This window comes from Harpia harpyja, chromosome 25 (assembly GCF_026419915.1).
Source record: "Harpia harpyja isolate bHarHar1 chromosome 25, bHarHar1 primary haplotype, whole genome shotgun sequence".
In the NCBI taxonomy this organism is placed as follows: Eukaryota; Metazoa; Chordata; class Aves; order Accipitriformes; family Accipitridae; genus Harpia; species Harpia harpyja.
The window spans coordinates 359,494-378,196 of record NC_068964.1 but is presented as its reverse complement, the minus strand read 5'-3'; the positions used below and the strand labels follow the sequence as shown (position 1 = coordinate 378,196).

General features: G+C 63.3%; 2 protein-coding genes across 2 annotated transcripts in view; one reads left to right on the top strand and one right to left on the bottom strand.

The window, feature by feature from the left end:
- Nucleotides 1-18,703, bottom strand: part of LOC128135826 (uncharacterized) — a 161,132-nt gene that overhangs the window by 43,111 nt on the left and 99,318 nt on the right.
- LOC128135894 (collagen alpha-1(XI) chain-like) lies at nucleotides 8,674-12,046 on the top strand. The gene is made up of 6 exons (XM_052775002.1): nucleotides 8,674-8,727; nucleotides 8,925-9,212; nucleotides 9,300-9,412; nucleotides 9,551-9,619; nucleotides 10,085-10,318; nucleotides 10,770-12,046. Exons 2-6 carry the CDS (start codon nucleotides 9,029-9,031, stop codon nucleotides 10,914-10,916), a joined length of 747 nt encoding a protein of 248 aa, XP_052630962.1. The 5' UTR covers nucleotides 8,674-8,727; nucleotides 8,925-9,028; the 3' UTR covers nucleotides 10,917-12,046.

The following is an 18,703-nucleotide window of genomic DNA, read 5'->3' as shown; positions in this document are numbered from 1 at the left end:
CGGTCCCAAGGGGAACCTGGTGAGTTCGGGGGGGTGGGGGGCGGCCAGTTCATCCCACCCGGGGGGCCGTGAGCTTCCCCGCAGTAGTGTCCCCCCCAGTGTCCCTCTGTGGGGTGCCCGTCCCCACCATGATACCCCCCCGGGGACAAGTCAGGTCCTCGAGCGCTGACCCCACCGTCTCTGACCGTCCCAGGGGCCGCAAGGGGAGCCCGGACCCCCCGGTCAGCAGGGGACCCCAGGAACGCAGGTGAGCACCCCCATTTCAGCCAGCAGCCGGACCACCCCCAGCTTCCCTCCCTCTGGAGCAAGATGGGGGGGGGGGGCCCATTGGTGGGAGTAGGGGGGCACAGGGAGGTAACACTCCCCCCCCCATCTCTGTGTTTTAGGGTCTCCCAGGACCACAAGGTGCCATGGGACCTCCTGGAGAGAAGGTGGGTGCTGGGTCCTGAACCTTGGGGGGGGGGTGTGAAGGGAACTGGGAGTGGGGGGGGGGACACATGAGGCTGCTCCCCTCCCTCGCTGCTGGTGCTCACCCCGGTTTCTGTCTCCGCAGGGTCCCCAAGGGAAACCCGGTTTGCCCGGCATGCCCGGCTCCGACGGACCCCCTGTGAGTACCCCCCCCCCCCATCGCACCCGGACAGGGTCACCCCCACTTCTGGGCACTGTCGTCCGTGTCGTCCCCCCCCCCCCCCCCCCCGCAATCCCGTGCCCTGGGGGCAGGGATGCAGCCAGCATCCGAAGGATGCTCCGGCCACGCGCCAGCCCCGTCTGACCCCGCTGTCCCCCCCAGTCTGGACAACCCAGGCTGGGACGGAGCCACCGAAGGGACTGGTTGTGGGTCCGGGGGGGTGGCGGGGGGGGGGGACACACACACGGCTGCGTGCCCCATCTCACGCTCTCTCCTCATCCCCGTTGTCCCCTTTTCTGTCCCCAGGGCCACCCCGGGAAGGAGGGACCCCCTGGCACCAAGGGCAACCAGGTAATGCACCACGTGTCCCCCCCTCCCCGGGCTCTGCCCCTCTCTTGCCCCCCCACCCCAGGGGGGGCAACGGGCAGCCCCGACCCCGTGTCTGTGGGGGGTGACCCCCCCAAATGTCCCCTGACCCACGGTACAAACCTCCCCCCTCCCTCCGCAGGGCCCCTCGGGTCCCCAGGGACCCATCGGCTACCCCAGGCCCACGCGGTGTGAAGGTCAGTACCTGATTTTTTTTGGGGGGGGGGGGGCTGGGGCCGGTGGATATCGGCCAACACCGCTTTTTGGGGGGAAAAAAACCGGGAGGAATCCGGAGCCGTGACACCTTCTCGCACCGGGGGTCACCCCGCTCCTCTCTCCCTAGGGAGTGGACGGCATCCGGGGGCTGAAAGGACACAAGGGTGAGAAGGTGGGTGTCTGTCCTCGTACCCCCCCCCACTCCACCCCCCCCGGCGGTGCGGTGCTCCCCGGCCGGCAGCCGGGCTGCGTCACCGTCCCCTGCGCCTCAATGCCAGCATCTCCATCCTCATCCTCTTCCGCAGGGCGAGGAAGGCTTCCCTGGCTTCAAGGGGGACATGGGCGTCAAAGGAGACCGGGGTAGGTGCGCGGGGGGGGGGAGGGCTCCCCGACATCCCCCCCCAAGGGCTGCTGCCCCGGTCGGACCACCCTGATGCCCCCCACCCCGGCATCTCCCGCAGGGTGAAGTCGGCGTGCCGGGCTCCCGGGGTGAGGACGGACCCGAAGGTCCCAAGGGGCGGACGGGACCCACCGGTGACCCCGGTCCCATCGGGCTGGTGGGAGAGAAGGTGAGGGGACACGGCCGTGGCGGCGAGGGGGGGGACGGGGGGGGTGGCATGCCGTTGCCACGGGGCCAGCGAAGACCCCCGTGGGCACCCCGTGACACCCCCCCCGTCACGTCTGTCTCCCACAGGGGAAGCTGGGAGTGCCAGGTCTGCCCGGCTACCCGGGCCGTCAGGGTCCCAAGGTAAGTATGGCGGCTATAGGGCTGCCCCACATGCCCCCCCCCCAAACCCCCCCCCATCACCGCTCACCCCAACTCCTCTCCATCCCCAGGGATCGCAAGGTTTCCCCGGATTCCCGGGCAGCAATGGCGAGAAGGGCGCACGGGTGAGTGACCCCCCTAAACTCGTGTGTGTGTGTCCCCCCCTCAAGGACCAGCCGTGAAGCAGAGGGGACGCACAAATGCTGGGGGGGGTGTCCCTGCCCTGTCCCCCCCCCCTCAACATGTCACTGAAGTGCTCTATCCTATAGGGTCTGTCTGGCAAATCGGGGGCCCAGGGGCGAGCGTGGCCCCACGGTGAGTATGGGGCACGGTTGGGGGGGGGGGGTGCTGTCCCCCCCCCGGGGTGTTCTCCAGCCAGCCCCCTGGGAGTGGGGGACCCAGCACCCCTCAATCTGTGGGGTGGGGGGCTCCCTGTGTACATGGGGGGGGCGGATAAGACCATCCGTCACCCCCCCCCCCCCACCCCACAGGGTCCCAGGGGCCAGCGAGGACCACGAGGAGCCACTGGAAAGTCAGGGGCAAAGGTCAGTTTTGGGGGGGGGGGGGGCGGGGTGACCCCAAACCCTCGTGCGTGTGCAATCGCACACGCGTGGGGCGGCTCTGGCACCAAAGTGCGCCGGAGCCGGTCACCCGCTGGGCACCCAAAACCTCTCCCCTTCCTCGCTCCCCCCAGGGCACGTCTGGCAGCGACGGCCCCCACGGCCCCCCCGGTGAACGGGTAAGTGGGTGTCCTGGTCTGGATTTAGGGGGGGGGGTCCCAGCTGGTGTCCCCTGGTGCCATCCCCACCAGTCACCCACCCTGCGGCCACCGTGGCATGCCGGGCTCTGTGACCACCCCCCCAGTGCCTACTGTCACCCAGACCCCCGGCGCACAACGCTCATGCTGGGGGTGGGGGCTCGGTGATGCTCTGCTAACGAGCTCTGTGTTAATTAGCACCGTCCCCGGCGTGCCGTAACCACCCCGCTCTTCTCCCCTCTAGGGCCTGCCAGGACCGCAGGGACCCAACGGCTTCCCAGGACCCAAAGGACCCCCCGTAAGTAGTGGGGTGTCCCCCCCCCCCCCTCCACCCCACCCGTGAGGTGTCCCCGGTGCCGCTCACCCCCCCTGCTCCTCTCCCCGCAGGGCCCCCCCCGGCAAGGACGGGCTCCCCGGCACCCCGGCCAGCGAGGAGAAGTCGTAAGTGTGCCTGTCCCCCCCCCTCCACTGCGCTGACACCCATGCTGCCCCTCGAGCCGCTCTCCTGTCCCCTCCGCTTGTCCCCAACCCCCCCTACTCCCTCCTGACCCCCCCCCGTCCCTCCTCAGGGACGCACTGCTGCTCCCAGGCTACTCTTGACTTACTCAAAAGTTACTCCTGGTGCTGAAACTCGCCCCCTGCCCCTTTTTCATCTCTCCTCCAGGGCTTCCAAGGCAAGACCGGCCCCCCTGGCCCCCCCGGGGTGGTGGGACCTCAGGTGAGCTCATGGGGGGTGAGTGGGGGGGTCCCCAATTCCCCCCAGGGGCTGCGCTGACTCTTGCTCCCCCCCCCGCGTGCCAGGGAGCTGCTGGTGAGTCTGGCCCCATGGGGGAGAGAGGCCACCCGGGCCCCCCCGGCCCCCCAGGAGAACAAGGGTTACCGGGACCATCGGGCAAGGAGGGCACCAAGGTGAGGCGGTGGGAGGGTGGTGGGGTCAGGGTGGGAAGGTGCTGTGGGCACGGTGACAGTCCCCGGCGAGTGGGGATGGGGTACCGGGGCGTGCAGCCCCCCCCCCCCATCTCACCCCCTCGCACCCTAGGGAGACCCCGGCCCAACTGGCTCCCCTGGGAAGGACGGTCCCGCCGGCTTACGGGGTTTCCCCGGTGAGCGGGGTCTGCCTGGCACCCCGGTGAGTAAATCCCGTCCTCGGCTCAGCCGGGACCCCCAGCCCACCCACCCCTCACCCCCAGCAGCATCACACCGACACCGCCCCCCCCCTCCTTGCAGGGTGGCCCGGGGCTGAAGGGCAACGAGGGACCGGCGGGACCCCCAGGACCCGCAGTGAGTGTCTCCCCCCTCCGTGAGCCCTGGTGTCCTGCTCGCCACGGCCCCACGGCTCCCCTCGGGCTGAGACCCCCCCCTCCATCTTTCCCCAGGGGTCTCCTGGGGAGAGAGGTGGTCCGGGACAAGGTGGTCCCGTTGGCCCCCCCAGGACGACCGGGACCGCAGGGACCACCGGGCCCCGCCGGAGAGAAAGGAGTTCCCGTGAGTGCTCAGGGACATCCCGCTGGCATCCCGCAGGGAGAGGCGGTGGGTCCGGGAGGGGTGCGAGGGGGGTGGGTGCCTGCACCCCTCACCCCCCCCCCTCCCTCGCTCCCCCCCCCCCCGCTTTTCCTATCCCTCTAGGGTGAGAAGGGCCCCATGGGTCCCGCTGGCCGCGATGGCGTTCAGGGTCCCGTGGGTTTACCTGGCCCAGCCGGCCCCCCCGGCGGGTCCTGGGGAGGACGGTGACAAGGTGAGGTCTGACCCTGCCCTGGTGTCCCCATGTGTCCCCCCCCCCACCGCTGAGCACCCTCCTTCTCCCCCCCTAGGGTGAGGTGGGCGAGCCAGGACAAAAGGGCAGCAAAGGCAATAAGGGCGAGCACGTGAGTGTGACTGGTGTCCCCCCCCCCCCCCCCCCCCAGACCTTGTCCCCACTGTCCCCCGGGGCTGTCCCAGCCTCGCTGACCCCTTCCCTCCCTCGCAGGGTCCTCCTGGTCCCCCTGGGCCCATCGGGTCGGTCGGGCAGCCCGGAGCAGCCGTGAGTATCCCGGAGGCAGGGCAACCGCCACGGTTGGGGGGCACGATGCAAAAAAGGGGGGGGAGTCCTGTGTCACCCCTGGGGTCACACCGAGGAGAGGGGACGGTCTCGGCGAGGAGACGTCCCTGTCCTCGGGTCTGGTCCCCAGGGGCGAGCGGCAGCCGACCCTCCTTCCCACCTCGCAGGGTGCCGACGGGGAACCGGGTGCCAGAGGTCCCCAGGGACACTTCGGGGGCCAAGGGCGACGAGGGGACGCGGGGCTTCAATGGCCCCCCCGGCCCCATCGGGCTCCAGGTGAGCAGCCCCCCCCCCCCGCCCCCCAGTACCCCCACAGCCACCCCCTCACTCTGGGGCAGTGCCACCGCACCCGTCCTGCCTGTCCCCAGACTGGGGGGGGGACACAACACACACACCCCCCCAGAAGGGGCTGGGGGTTTGGGTGCCCAGCTGGAAGCATTCCCTGCTGCCCCCATCCAGCTGTGCCCCCCCCACCACCTATCCCCATCCAGCTGTGCCCCGGCTGTCTGTACCTCCCACTCGTTGCATCCAGATGTGCCCCCCCATTTACATATTCATCGCTGTTTGCCCCCCACCACCCAGCGCCCCACATCTGCCCCCCCATCACCCGCTATGCGCCCCCCCCCCCTTGTTAATGCTCTCTCTCACTCCAGGGGTTGCCGGGTCCGGCTGGTGAGAAGGGTGAAACGGGTGACGTGGGCCCCATGGTAAGTGACCTTGCCCCCCCCACCCCGGCCCCGTGTCACTCTGGGGGGGGGTAGCCCAGGAATATTCTCACTCTGTGCTTTCTCCCCCCTCCCACCCAGGGCCCGCCTGGCCCCCCAGGTCCCCGTGGCCCAGCTGGACCCTCTGGAGCTGACGTAAGTGACCCCGCTTTCCCCCCCGTTGCCCCCCCTGCCCTTCCCCATGTGGGATGCTGGGGGTGACCGGCTCTGCTTTCCCACCCCCCCACCCCATAGGGACCCCAGGGACCCCCCGGAGGCGTTGGGAACCTGGGACCTCCTGGTGAGAAGGTACGTCCTTGGACATCGGGGTTCGCTACTGGGAGGGGACTGGGACGGGGACGGGAGCCGCACTATTGGGGTGCAGAGGGTGTGGCGAGGCCGTGGCGCTGCGGGACGAGGGACTGATCCCAGAGCGGGGACAGGGTGGCACTGGGGGGGGGGGCTTGACCTCTCTCTATTCTTGTTTCAGGGGGACCCCCGGTGAATCGGGAGCCCCGGGAATCCAAGGGGAGCCAGGAGTCAAGGTGAGTGACAGCAGAGACACCCCCCAATCCGTCCCCGTCCCCCGGCTGCTCCTGCCAGCTGCTGACCCCATCTCGCACTGCAGGGCCCGCGAGGAGAGCGAGGGGAGAAGGGAGAAGCCGGAGCTGCCGGTGCTGCAGGGCCGCCCGGAGGGAAAGGACCCCCCGGCGATGACGGGCCCAAGGGCAACCCCGTGAGTGCCGTGTCCCCCCTGGGATGCGGGGGACACGGGGAGGGAGGTTTGCTCCGGGAAGGCATTGGGACCCCTCGGGGTGGAGGTCTGGGGTCCCCTCAGGCTAGCAGCTCTCTCTGTTTCAGGGGTCCTGTTGGCTTTCCAGGTGACCCCGGACCCCCAGGTGAAATGGGTCCTAGGGTGAGTGTCACATCCCACCCCTTCCGGGCTTCTCCCACCACTGGAGGGGGCTTCCCTGGGAATGGGGTTGGGATTCAGAGGTGGGGGGTGTGGGGGGGGGTTCTCCTGCTGACTCCAGGTTTTCTCTTCCCGACAGGGCCAGGATGGTGCCAAGGGCGAGCGTGGAGAGGACGGAGAGCCTGGAGAGCCGGTGAGTGCCCCGTTCCGGTGTGTCACCCTCTCGCCATTGCCCTGGGTGGGGACATCTCAACCAGAACCCCCTGCGAGGTTTGGGACCAGACTGACCCCACTGCTTTGGGAACACTGGGATGTGGGGGAAGCCAGCCTGTCCTCCCTTCCGCGGCCATTGGATCTGGTCTCCCTGGTCCTGGGATCCTCCCGTCCCTTTGGGTGCTCCTCACGTGGCACGGGATCCTCCTCCTTGCCTTCCTCTCCGTCCCGTTTCTGGGACAAGGCCAGCTCGCTCGACTTCTTTCTCTTCTCCTTCCGTAGGGCTCACCGGGTCCGACAGGCGAGAACGGTCCTCCCGGTCCCCTGGGGAAGAGGGTAAGCGCTGGGTGAGCCCAGCTCTGGCTGTGACACATCCCGTGCCACCCGCCTGGATGTCCCTGTCCCTCACCGCCCTGTTTCTCTTCTCCGCAGGGCCCAGCCGGCTCCCCCGGCCCTGAAGGGCGGTCAGGGTGAGAAGGGCGCAAAGGTGAGCGATTTGATGACCCCCCCCACGCTGGGGTCCAGCGATGTCCCGTGAGGAGACCTCAGCGGCGCTGCCGAGCTCCGTGCACCGGCATGCGGGATCGGCCTCATCCGGCTCCTCTGTCCCCACAGGGAGAACCGGGTGCAGTGGGTGCTCCTGGCAAGACGGGTCCCGTGGGTCCCCAGGGCCTTGCTGGGAAGCAGGGCCCCGATGGCCTCAGGGGTCTGCCTGGCTCAGTGGTAAGTGCTGACATCCCCGCTGACGGGGCACCAGGGTGCCGTGCTCGGGTGTGAAAGCGCAGTGGGGTCTGCTGGCACAGGGCAGAAGAGGGGCAAGGGTCTGACCGTCACCCTGGGAGGGGACTGGGACCTGTCACCGTGCCCGCAGCTCACGGGGGGCTGCCCGGGGTGTGTGCGCTGCCACTGGCGGGCACCGACTCCGGACCGGAGAGGCTCACCTTGTCCTCTCGCCTGCGCAGGGAGAACAAGGCAAACCGGGGACCACAGGCCAGGCTGGACCCCCAGGACCAGTGGTGAGTGTGGTCCCCTCTCCCCTGCTGCGGCACCCCAAGGAGGGGTCCCCCGCTTTATGCTCCCCACATCTCCTGTGTACCTCTGCAGGGTCCCCCGGGTCTCCCCGGCCTCAAAGGTGACACCGGCGCTAAAGGAGAGAAGGTGAGTGAGGTGCAGCAAGCGACCCGTGCTCTGGGTCACCAACGCAAGTCGGCGACTGTGGCACCCCGGTGTGGGGCATGCCCCACACTTGGGGGCCAAGACCCTAATGGGCAGCCAGCACTGGGCGGGCTGGTTCCTATGTGTCCCCCGAGTGCTGTGCCCCACCCGGCCACCCCCCAAGTCCCTGTTTGCGGCTGCGTGCTGATCTCCACTTGTGTCTCCTCAGGGCCACCCTGGTCTCATCGGCCTGATCGGACCCCCAGGGGAGCAGGGGGAGAAGGGAGACCGAGGTCTCCCCGGCCCCCAGGGCTCCACAGGGCAGAAAGGAGAAACTGTGAGTGCGGGGGCCTGCAAAATGGGGGAGCCTGGGGGGGGGGATGAGGACAGGATTGCGGTTTGGAGGGGTCCACGCAGGTGGGGATTGTAAAAGCAGGGGGCAGGGGACAACCGGGGGAGAGTGTCTGGGAGTGGGGAGTCCTGCAGGGTGCTGGGGGAGGTGGGAATGGGGCTGTCACAGTTTCCTCACGCCGGTTTCGGCTCTTCTCCTTTCATGTAGGGGGATCCCTGGTGCTACTGGACCCATCGGCCCCGCTGGCCCCCCTGGACTTCCTGTGAGTGCCCCCCACATGCCGCCCATCCCACGTCCCTCCCTCTCCAAGCCCTGCGGCTCGCTCCCCCTCGCTCGTCCTTGTACCTGGGCTTCCAGTTTCCCTCCCTGTGTTTGTGGGGGGCTGCCGTCTCCCCACCCCACCATGCCAGCTCCGGTCACTGACAGACCTGGTCTTGCTTTGTAGGGCCCAGCTGGTCCCAAAGGTGCCAAGGGAGCCATGGTAAGCGCCGAGCCGGTGCCCCCACCCTGCCGCCACCTTCAGTCCTGCCCAAGGCCGATATCCGTGAGTGTCTCTTTCCTCTAGGGCCAAGCAGGACCCAAAGGTGAACGTGGACCCCCAGGACCCCCTGGACACCCGGTGAGTGGCCCAAGTGTTGGCACCAGGGAAGGGATGACATGGGGGGGGATGTAAGTAGGTAAGATGACACCCAGGAATGGACGCGGAGGGATGTCTCCTATCTCAGAGCCTGAGCGCGGTGTGGTTTTGGGGCCCTGAGGAGTGGGGGCTTCACAGCCCCCTGTGCTTGGGTGCTGACAATGCTGTGCCTGCCACAGGGCCCCCCCGGGGAGGTGATCCAGCCCCTGCCGATCCAGCTGCCCAAGAAGAGCAAGCGCTCCATAGACGCCAGCAAGCTGGTGGATGAGGAGGGAGGGCGAGGATGGAGAGAGAGCGGGCTGCCGACCAGGCGGCTCGCGATTACGCCGACGGCATGGAGGAGATCTTCGGCTCCCTCAACTCCCTCAAGCAGGAGATCGAGGGGCTGCGGCGCCCGATGGGCACCCGGGACAACCCTGCCCGCACCTGCCAGGACCTGCAGCTCAGCCACCCGGGCCTGCCTGACGGTGAGCCGTGCCGGTGGCAGGGGGAGAAGGACGGCAGTTAGGGCAGCAGCACCGCCCCGTGTGCTGACCCCTCTCCTCCCTGTGCAGGTGAGTACTGGATTGACCCCAACCAGGGCTGCGCTCGAGACTCTTTCAAGGTTTACTGCAACTTCACAGCGGGCGGGGAGACCTGTGTCTTTCCCAGCAAGGATGTACAGGAGGTGAGCGAAGCCGGGGGCAGCTTGGCACGTGGGGTCCCAGCGCAGCCTTGGGAGGCAGGGTAGGGGGGGGATCGGCCATGAGAAGAGGATGGCATGGGGTGCTCCCCACTTCACTCATGGCTGCCTCTCCTCTTCCAGGTGAAGATGTCGGCGTGGGAAGAGGAGGCGCCCCAGCAGTGGTTCAGTCAGTTCCAGGAGGGCAGCAGGGTAAGGACGTAGCTCGCGGGGGTGGGCTGAGCCCCCTGCGGCACTGACGGGTGAGGCCCCGAGGATGCGTTCCCTGCAGGTAGTCTCCCTTCTCTTCCAGGAAGGATGTGGTCTGAGAATGCCGGCCTGTGTGTCAATCCCGCACGGCCCCTGGCAAGACCCCTGCCTTTCCCAGGCACCCTGCTTGCGCTCTGACTTAAAGTTTTGTTGCCCTCTCCTATAATGCTCTTAGCGTGTCCCCAGCCACTTACCTTGGTGCTGTCTCAGGAGTGGCTGGATGCCTCTCTTCCTCTCCGTTTCTAAGGAGAAAGAGAAGTGTCTCCCACATGACCTTGAACCTGTCAGCCCTTCTGAACATCTTCCCTTCCCAGCTGTCTCCTCCAGGGTGGTCTAGATCCCAGCAGACCCCGCTTTTCACATGCCTCTGGTCATCAGCCCCCATTAACTCATCTCCTGGTCCTGCAGTTCTCCTACATGGACTCGGAGAGCCAGCCCCTTGGCGTGGTGCAGCTGACCTTCCTACGGCTCCTCAGCGTCTCTGCCCGCCAGAACTTCACCTACCACTGCCACCGCTCGGTGGCCTGGCACAGCACCATCTCCGGGGACCACCAGCATGCCCTCCGCTTCCTGGCTGCCAACGAGGAGGAGATCAGCTACGACACCAGCCCCTACATCAAAGCTGTGATGGATGGCTGCTCGGTGAGCGCGGCAGGGGAGGCAGGCAGAGGTGGACGGTGGGGACAGGGATGTCGTGGATGCAAGATACGTGGGGTCTGGAGGAGACACGGGGAGAGAAAGTTGAAGAAAAAGGGATGGGTGAAGGCACAAATGGGTAATGAGGAAAGAGGAAGCACTAGAAGACGCTAAGATGGAGGGATGGAAGAACTGAGAGAAGGTAGGATCTCTCCCTTGGCGGGTGCCATGAGTGTAAGTAGGGTGCCCTGGCGAGAGACGATCCAGTGAAATGCCAGGGTCCACGGAGAAGGGGTGGCTGGACAAGAGACACTCCCGGGTTGAGCCCGGGTAACGCTGGAGTAGCAGAGGCCGCTGGACAAAAGAGAAGGGTTCGTCCTGCGTGAGCCTGTCCCAGATTGGTGCTCCTGGTGCCCCCCAGCCCCTGACCCATCCGCCTGCCTCCCCTCCCCTGCAGGCACGAAAGGGCTCCAGCCGGACGGTGCTAGAGGTGAGCACGCCCCGCCTGGAGCAGCTCCCGCTGCTGGATGTACGCGTCATGGACTTCGGCGAGCCCGGCCAGAGGTTCGGGTTCGAGGTGGGCCCAGTCTGTTTCCTCGGCTAGGACCAAACCGTTACCCTCCCTGCCACACCCTGGCCTCCAGTGGGGCAAACCTTGCCTCCTTGCATCCCCCCACCGCCTTCCGAGCAGCGAAGCAGCAGGTCCCGCCTCGCCCTCGCATCATGTCACCCACCCGCTGCTGCGAGGAGCCGAGGTGCCAACCCTGCCACAAGCACCGAGACCGACACGCCGCCGCTGCCACCCCCATGGGGTCCAGGGTCTGGAGAGATGCCAAAGAGACTTTAACGCTTAGAATAAATCTATATTTTAATATGTAGAGAGACAGAGAGGAAAATTTTTAACAGATCCACTGGCTACCTCCCTCGGTGCCCAGCAGTGCTCCCTTCCTCCCAGTATCTTCCTCTGAATCCCACTGCTCTTTCCCAGCATTCCCAGGGCTTATTTTCCATGCTCCCCCACAGGCCCCACCGCCCCAGGGGGAACCCCTCGAGGAGCACACCCATCAAGCAGAGGGAACAGTACTCAGGTTTGCTCTCTGCCTGGAGAGCCGGAGGGTTTTAAAGCCTAACGTGGCGAGCAAGCCTGGGATGACGCTGGCAGGCTGGTCAAGCACTGCTAGCACGTGTTTGGGATTAGCACCGAGAGAGCTCTCGTACCTCTCTGCGTGTGTGGATTCGCACCACGGCAACCCTCGTGCTTCAAAGCCGGTCTCTCGGGGTCAGAAGGGAATGGACCCAGGGACGCATCCTCTTCCCAGGAGCGTTACCCTCTTTGTATGCAACCCCACAGCAACAGTCACTGTCCACCCCTGACAATGCACCGACCTACCTGGGCTCTGTAGTCTTGCCCAGCCTGACTCATATAGGTGGAGTGGCCACTTGACTTTGCTACTCTGCTAATCAAGGCTAATTAATTTGAAAAAAGCTTGCCTCTCCCATCAAGGTGCTACTTCTCTTCCCCGCTGCACCCATTAGCTCAAAAGGGTTCCAGTCCCTGTCCTCAGTCCTACCTCCAGTCATTGCAAATCACCCCTCTTACAAAGGGCGTGTTTAAAAAGCCTCCGACAAAGCCTATCCCTAGCCCGTGGAAGGAAGTAAGGAAGAAGGACGTTGTGTTTTTACTGTGTTTTTTATTTTTTAAATTAATTATATTATTTAAAGGAGTGGATACAACCATCAATACTGGTCCCTGCGGCGTAATTTTGGATTTCCCCAAAAAACCAAGAAGTGAATTTCTGCATGGAGATTAACCCAGCCCAGTGCTTGGGGGAGGAGGGAGGGGAGGAAAAAATTAAAAAAAAAAAAAAGTAAAAAATTATTTTCTTGGTGCCGTCTGATAAAAAGAAATTTAAAGGGGCACCAGTCTTTGCTTTTTAGTTTTCTTAAAAAGCAGAGGTGTGCCCCCTGGTGCTGAGCCGGCGGCCTGTATAATGTTTTGTAAGTAATTTTTTAAGTTGTATTGTAATATATCATCTATAATTTTGCTGCTTTTTGGGGGTCGGTTATTTTTTTGTTTGTTTCCTTTCTCTTGTTTTCCCCTAGCTTACCTATGTGATTTCCTCCTTCATGAAATTCCTCCGTATAGACATGAGTTCCCATCCTGGGGAGAAAGTGGGGAATAAACACACATGCACGTAAATCCACCGCTAGTAAACGCACCTGCAAATGGGCTGCTCGGTCCAGAAGGAGCTGCAGAACATCCAGGCCACAAAATGCTTCTCAACAGCTCATAACAGAAGTCTTGCAAGCTAAAAAGAAAAGCCATGACAAAAAAAAAAAAAAAAAGCTTTGGGGGAAAACACAGGAGACTCTCAGTCCCCTGGAACTGCGGCTCTGTGGGGATTTCACCTCAAGCAGGAACTGTCTGAAATGGAGGCTCTTGGTCTTCGTGCACAGGGATGGGATCCGAGGGGATCCCTCTGTGGTGGACCAGGTAACCCCACACCCAAGGGGAAGAGGGGGAACAAGGTGGTGCAAACCCTCTGGAGGGTGAGCAGCCTTCTGGTCTGGGTTTGCTAAGGTGACTGGGGTGTTTTCTCCAGTTGACAAACACTGCTGTGGCTGAATGCTGCTTTAATACCAACCAAGTTTCTGGCAGCCCCCTGGGATGGCTGGGAACCTGGCTCTTGCCAGAGAGAAGCACCCATAACCCTCTTGTGCTCACCTTTTCCCCCTCCTCATGCCGGTGCCTTTTGTTCCTCTCAGCTCTTGTCCGTGGATCTGCCTGTGCTTGGTCGTGGCTGGCTACCACAGAGCCTTTCCACCTGCCACACCCCACATCCCTCCCAAATCCACATGTCTCCCTCCTGGCTCCAGTTTACCCCGACAGGTCCTACTCCCACCACGTCCAAAACCACCGGTCACCATCACCAAACCACCACCCAATGCCAACTGCTCTCCTTCTCCCCTCAGACCCTCTAATGCTTCTCATTTCTTGTCAGAGACCCGTTACCCCCGCTCACGTAACTTCGATGCCAGCCTCTGCCCTCCACTTTCCCTCGTTTGGCAGTATGGACTTTCCACTTGCACGGAGCCTGCACCATCATCTGTTATGGGGAGGAAACATGGGGTGGGAGGCAGCCAAAGGCAGGGAAGCGGCAGCAGCACGAGGGGGGAAAAGGGCGGGAAGCAGCAGAGGCACAAGGGGGGGAAAAGGCAAGAAGAAGCAGCAGAGTGAGGGGGAGAAAAGGGCGTGAAGTGGCAGCAAGAGGAGGGGAGGAAAGGGCGGGAAGTGCCAGCAGCATGAGTGGGAGAAAAGGGTGGGAAGTGGCAGCCCACGAGGGGAGAAAAGGGCGGGAAGCAGCAGCAGAGTGAGGGGAGAAAAAGGGCAAGAAGCGAGAGCGGCTGACAGGTGAGAAAAGGGCGGGAAGCAGTAGGAAGGTGAGGGGAGAAAAGGGTGGGAAGCAGCAGCAACGTGAGCGGAGAAAAGAGCGGGAAGCGGGCAGCAGCCCGAGGGGTGAGAAAAGGATGGGAAGCGGCAGCCACGTGAGGGGGGAGAAAAGGGTGGAAAGCGGCAGCAGCCTGAGGGGATAAAAGGGCGGGAAGCAGCAGCAGCCTGGTGGTAAGAAAAAGGCGGGAAGTGGCAGCAACATGAGGGGAGAAAAGAGCAGGAAGTGGCAGCGGCTGAGAGGAGAAAAGAGCGGGAAGTGACAGCAGCCTGAGGAGTGAGAAAAGAGCGGGAAGCAGCAGCAGCCTGAGGAGTGAGAAAAGGGCGGGAAGCAGCAGCAGCCTGAGGGTAAGAAAAAGGCGGGAAGCGGCAGCAGCCTGAGGGTAAGAAAAAGGCGGGAAGCGGCAGCAACCTGAGGGTAAGAAAAGGCAGGAAGCGGCAGCAGCCTGAGCGGAGAAAAGAGCGGGAAGTGACAGCAGCCTGAGGGGGGAAGGAGGGCGGGAAAGAGCAGCAACGTGAGAGGTGAGAAAAGGGTGGGAAGCAGTAGGAATGTGAGGGGAGAAAAGAGTGGGAAGCGGCAGCAACGTGAGGAGGGGAAAAAAGGTGGGAAGCGGCAGCAACGTGAGTGGAGAAAAGGGCGGGAAGCGGCAGCAACGTGAGGGGAGAAAAGAGCGGGAAGTGGTAGCAGCCTGAGGGTAAGAAAAAGGCGGGAAGCAGCAGCAACGTGAGGAGGGGAAAAAAGGTGGGAATCGGCAGCAACGTGAGTGGAGAAAAGGGCGGGAAGTGGCAGCAACGTGAGGGGAGAAAAGAGCAGGAAGCGGGCAGCAGCCTGAGGGGTGAGAAAAGGGCGGGAAGCGGCAGCAACGTGAGGGGGGAAAAAGGGCGGGAAGTGGCAGCAACGTGAGTGGAGAAAAGGGCGGGAAGCGGCAGCAGTGTGAGGGAGGTAAAAAAGGTGGAAATCGGCAGCAACGTGAGGGGAGAAAAGGGCGGGAAGCGGCCGCTGTGTGAGGGGAGAAAAGGGCGGGAAGCGGCCGCTGTGTGAGGGGAGAAAAGGGCGGGAAGCGGCCGCTGTGTGAGGGAGGTAAAAAAGGTGGAAATCGGCAGCAACGTGAGGGGAGAAAAGGGCAGGAAGCGGCAGCAACGTGAGGGGGGAAAAAGGGCGGGAAGTGGCAGCAACGTGAGTGGAGAAAAGGGCGGGAAGTGGCAGCAACGTGAGGGAGGTAAAAAAGGTGGAAATCGGCAGCAACGTGAGGGGAGAAAAGGGCGGGAAGCGGCAGCAGTGTGAGGGAGGTAAAAAAGGTGGAAATCGGCAGCAACGTGAGGGGAGAAAAGGGCGGGAAGCGGCAGCAACGTGAGGGGGGAAAAAGGGCGGGAAGTGGCAGCAACGTGAGTGGAGAAAAGGGCGGGAAGCGGCAGCAGTGTGAGGGAGGTAAAAAAGGTGGAAATCGGCAGCAACGTGAGGGGAGAAAAGGGCGGGAAGCGGCCGCTGTGTGAGGGGAGAAAAGGGCGGGAAGCGGCCGCTGTGTGAGGGGAGAAAAGGGCGGGAAGCGGCCGCTGTGTGAGGGAGGTAAAAAAGGTGGAAATCGGCAGCAACGTGAGGGGAGAAAAGGGCAGGAAGCGGCAGCAACGTGAGGGGGGAAAAAGGGCGGGAAGTGGCAGCAACGTGAGTGGAGAAAAGGGCGGGAAGTGGCAGCAACGTGAGGGAGGTAAAAAAGGTGGAAATCGGCAGCAACGTGAGGGGAGAAAAGGGCGGGAAGCGGCCGCTGTGTGAGGGAGGTAAAAAAGGTGGAAATTGGCAGCAACGTGAGGGGAGAAAAGGGCAGGAAGCGGAAGCAACGTGAGGGGGGAAAAAGGGCGGGAAGCGGCCGCTGTGTGAGGGAGGTAAAAAAGGTGGAAATCGGCAGCAACGTGAGGGGAGAAAAGGGCAGGAAGCGGCAGCAACGTGAGGGGGGAAAAAGGGCGGGAAGCGGCAGCTGTGTGAGGGAGGTAAAAAAGGTGGAAATCGGCAGCAACATGAGGGGAGAAAAGGGCGGGAAGCGGCAGCAACGTGAGGGGGGAAAAAGGGCGGGAAGTGGCAGCAACGTGAGTGGAGAAAAGGGCGGGAAGCGGCAGCAGTGTGAGGGAGGTAAAAAAGGTGGAAATCGGCAGCAACGTGAGGGGAGAAAAGGGCGGGAAGCGGCCGCTGTGTGAGGGGAGAAAAGGGCGGGAAGCGGCCGCTGTGTGAGGGGAGAAAAGGGCGGGAAGCGGCCGCTGTGTGAGGGAGGTAAAAAAGGTGGAAATCGGCAGCAACGTGAGGGGAGAAAAGGGCAGGAAGCGGCAGCAACGTGAGGGGGGAAAAAGGGCGGGAAGTGGCAGCAACGTGAGTGGAGAAAAGGGCGGGAAGTGGCAGCAACGTGAGGGAGGTAAAAAAGGTGGAAATCGGCAGCAACGTGAGGGGAGAAAAGGGCGGGAAGCGGCCGCTGTGTGAGGGAGGTAAAAAAGGTGGAAATTGGCAGCAACGTGAGGGGAGAAAAGGGCAGGAAGCGGAAGCAACGTGAGGGGGGAAAAAGGGCGGGAAGCGGCCGCTGTGTGAGGGAGGTAAAAAAGGTGGAAATCGGCAGCAACGTGAGGGGAGAAAAGGGCAGGAAGCGGCAGCAACGTGAGGGGGGAAAAAGGGCGGGAAGCGGCAGCAACGTGAGTGGAGAAAAGGGCGGGAAGCGGCAGCAGTGTGAGGGAGGTAAAAAAGGTGGAAATCGGCAGCAACGTGAGGGGAGAAAAGGGCGGGAAGTGGCAGCAACGTGAGTGGAGAAAAGGGCGGGAAGCGGCAGCTGTGTGAGGGAGGTAAAAAAGGTGGAGATCGGCAGCAACGTGAGGGGAGAAAAGGGCGGGAAGCGGCAGCAACGTGAGGGGAGAAAAGGGCGGGAAGCGGCCGCTGTGTGAGGGGAGAAAAGGGCGGGAAGCGGCCGCTGTGTGAGGGACAATGCCGGTAACGGTCGCTGGGGGGCGCCGGGCCGGTCCCAGCCGCCGCCCGTGCCGCTCCCTTTCCCCGGCGAGCGCTGCCGTGAGAGCGAGGGCACCGCCGGCCGAGGTGGGGCCGGTCGTACGCCCAGCCGCGGCGTCCCCTTCCCCCTGAGGGGGAGACTGAGGCGGGGCAGCCGCTGGTGGTCTGTCCACGAGGAGCAGGCAGGCTTCTGTGGTAAAAATGTCCCCCCAAAACACGCTTTTAGGGTGGAACGACCGTTTGCGCAGCTGTGAAGCCCGCCAAGGCGGGGCTGGCCACAGTCAAAGCACTCTTTGTGCAGGGAAGCGCCGGGCAGGCAGGGTTTGAGGGCGGGCAGCTGGGTTGGCAGAGCGAGATCGTCGTAGCCGCTGCTGGAGGTTGCGCTGTGGCTGTGCGAGAGGACGTGGTGACAAAGGCAGGGCTGTTTGGGTTAGGGCAGGGACGCTTTGCCTTGCTGGTGGAAGGGGCACAGAGGGAGGATCGGCACCTCGCTCATCTTGTAGCAATAGGACAAGGGTTAATGGTTTTAAACTTAAAGAGGGGAGATTCCAACTAGAGCTAAGGAAGAAATTTTTTACACTGAGGGTGGTGAGACACTGGCAGAGGTTGCCCGGAGAGGTGGTAGATGCCCCATCCCTGGAAACATTCAAGGTCAGGCTGGACGGGGCTCTGAGCAACCTGATCTAGTTGAAGATGTCCCTGCTCATGGCAGCAGGGTTGGACTAGATGACATTTGAAGGTCCTTTCCAACCCTAAACCATTTTATGATTCTGTGATCTTCCCTGAGGTGCTGTGTCCCAAATGCCATTACAGGCGCTTAAAAACTGAGCAGGGAAGGTAACACTTGGCCAAGCCAGTGTTCGGGCATTGTGAAAAACACTGACCCAAGGAGACAACGCTGTCCATCTGGGTGTCACCTGACTGCTCTGCCTCTCTCAGAGGCACCATCGTTTCCCACCAGCCGTCTGCCTTTCAGCAGGCAAGAAGCGAGTTGCTGGCTGGTGTTGCATAGGCAGGGAGATGCTGAATGTGGCTGCTGTTGGAGGGATCTCTCGGCATCTCTGATACATGTAATAATGAAAAGCTCTTCCACTGCGGCAGGTGTGGTCTCAAGGCAAAAAGAGAGCGTTTGCCTTCCTGCGTCCCTTGACGGGCATCTCAGCGAGGCAAGTGGGGGTCTCCGTGTTGAAGCTTAGAAAGTCCTGGCCCAGGAGGGACCTGACACATGAAAACTGTAAGTGAGGAGCAAAACCTTGCATGCAAGGGACAGGCTGGACCAGAGGGTGGCAGCGTGGCAGGGAGGTGGCCTTGGTTCCAGTGGGTCTGGGTGGAAATGAGTTTTCAGGCAGCTCTCAAGAGCCACATGTTACCGTCGGGTTCCCTCGAAACGAAGGGAGCTCTGCTAGGCACTGTGACAGAGGATAGATTTGTAATGAAGCCACCAGGACCCCCTAACTCCTGTTGTGCTGCTTTGCCTGTGCTCACCACGCACCGATTTGCCAGAGACTGCTCCAGCGCTACGCGTTGGAGCGGACTTGGGCCTGTTCTTGGGTGGAAGTGGTACTGCCCTGGGCAAGGCCTGGGGAGGGAGAAGGTGCCTGGAGCTGCTCTGTGCCTCTTGCGGTCAGGGCAAAGTGCTGCTGAGTCCAAAGGGCCTGGACTGGTCCTGGTGCATGCCAGGGCTGCTGTGCTACCACCCCGCCCCACTTCCCAGCATCGCGTTCCTGCCTGCGGCACCGTGGTGTCAGTGGGATGGGGTGGGCTTTGGGGGGGGTCCCAGGGCCAGGACCCCTGAAAGGTGCTTCCCCTTTGTGGGGTAAATCTGCTGCTTGCAGCTCTCCTGTGCAGTGGTCTATGGGATTGGGGACAGCTCCCAGCTCAGCGTCGTGCTTGTCCTGCTCTGTTCCAGGGTGGGAGTCCAGACCCAGCACTGGGGCACAGGGTGGCTCAAGGGTGGGGGGAG

What these genes read in the sequence shown, in the direction of transcription:
- LOC128135894 (XM_052775002.1), top strand. Translation starts at nt 9,029, where the DNA reads ATGGAGAGAGAGCGGGCTGCCGACCAGGCGGCTCGCGATTACGCCGAC. An exon ending in CCACCCGGGCCTGCCTGACG is followed by an intron (nt 9,213 to 9,299) that starts GTGAGCCGTGCC and finishes CTCCCTGTGCAG; the next exon opens with GTGAGTACTGGATTGACCCC. An exon ending in CTGTGATGGATGGCTGCTCG is followed by an intron (nt 10,319 to 10,769) that starts GTGAGCGCGGCA and finishes CCTCCCCTGCAG; the next exon opens with GCACGAAAGGGCTCCAGCCG.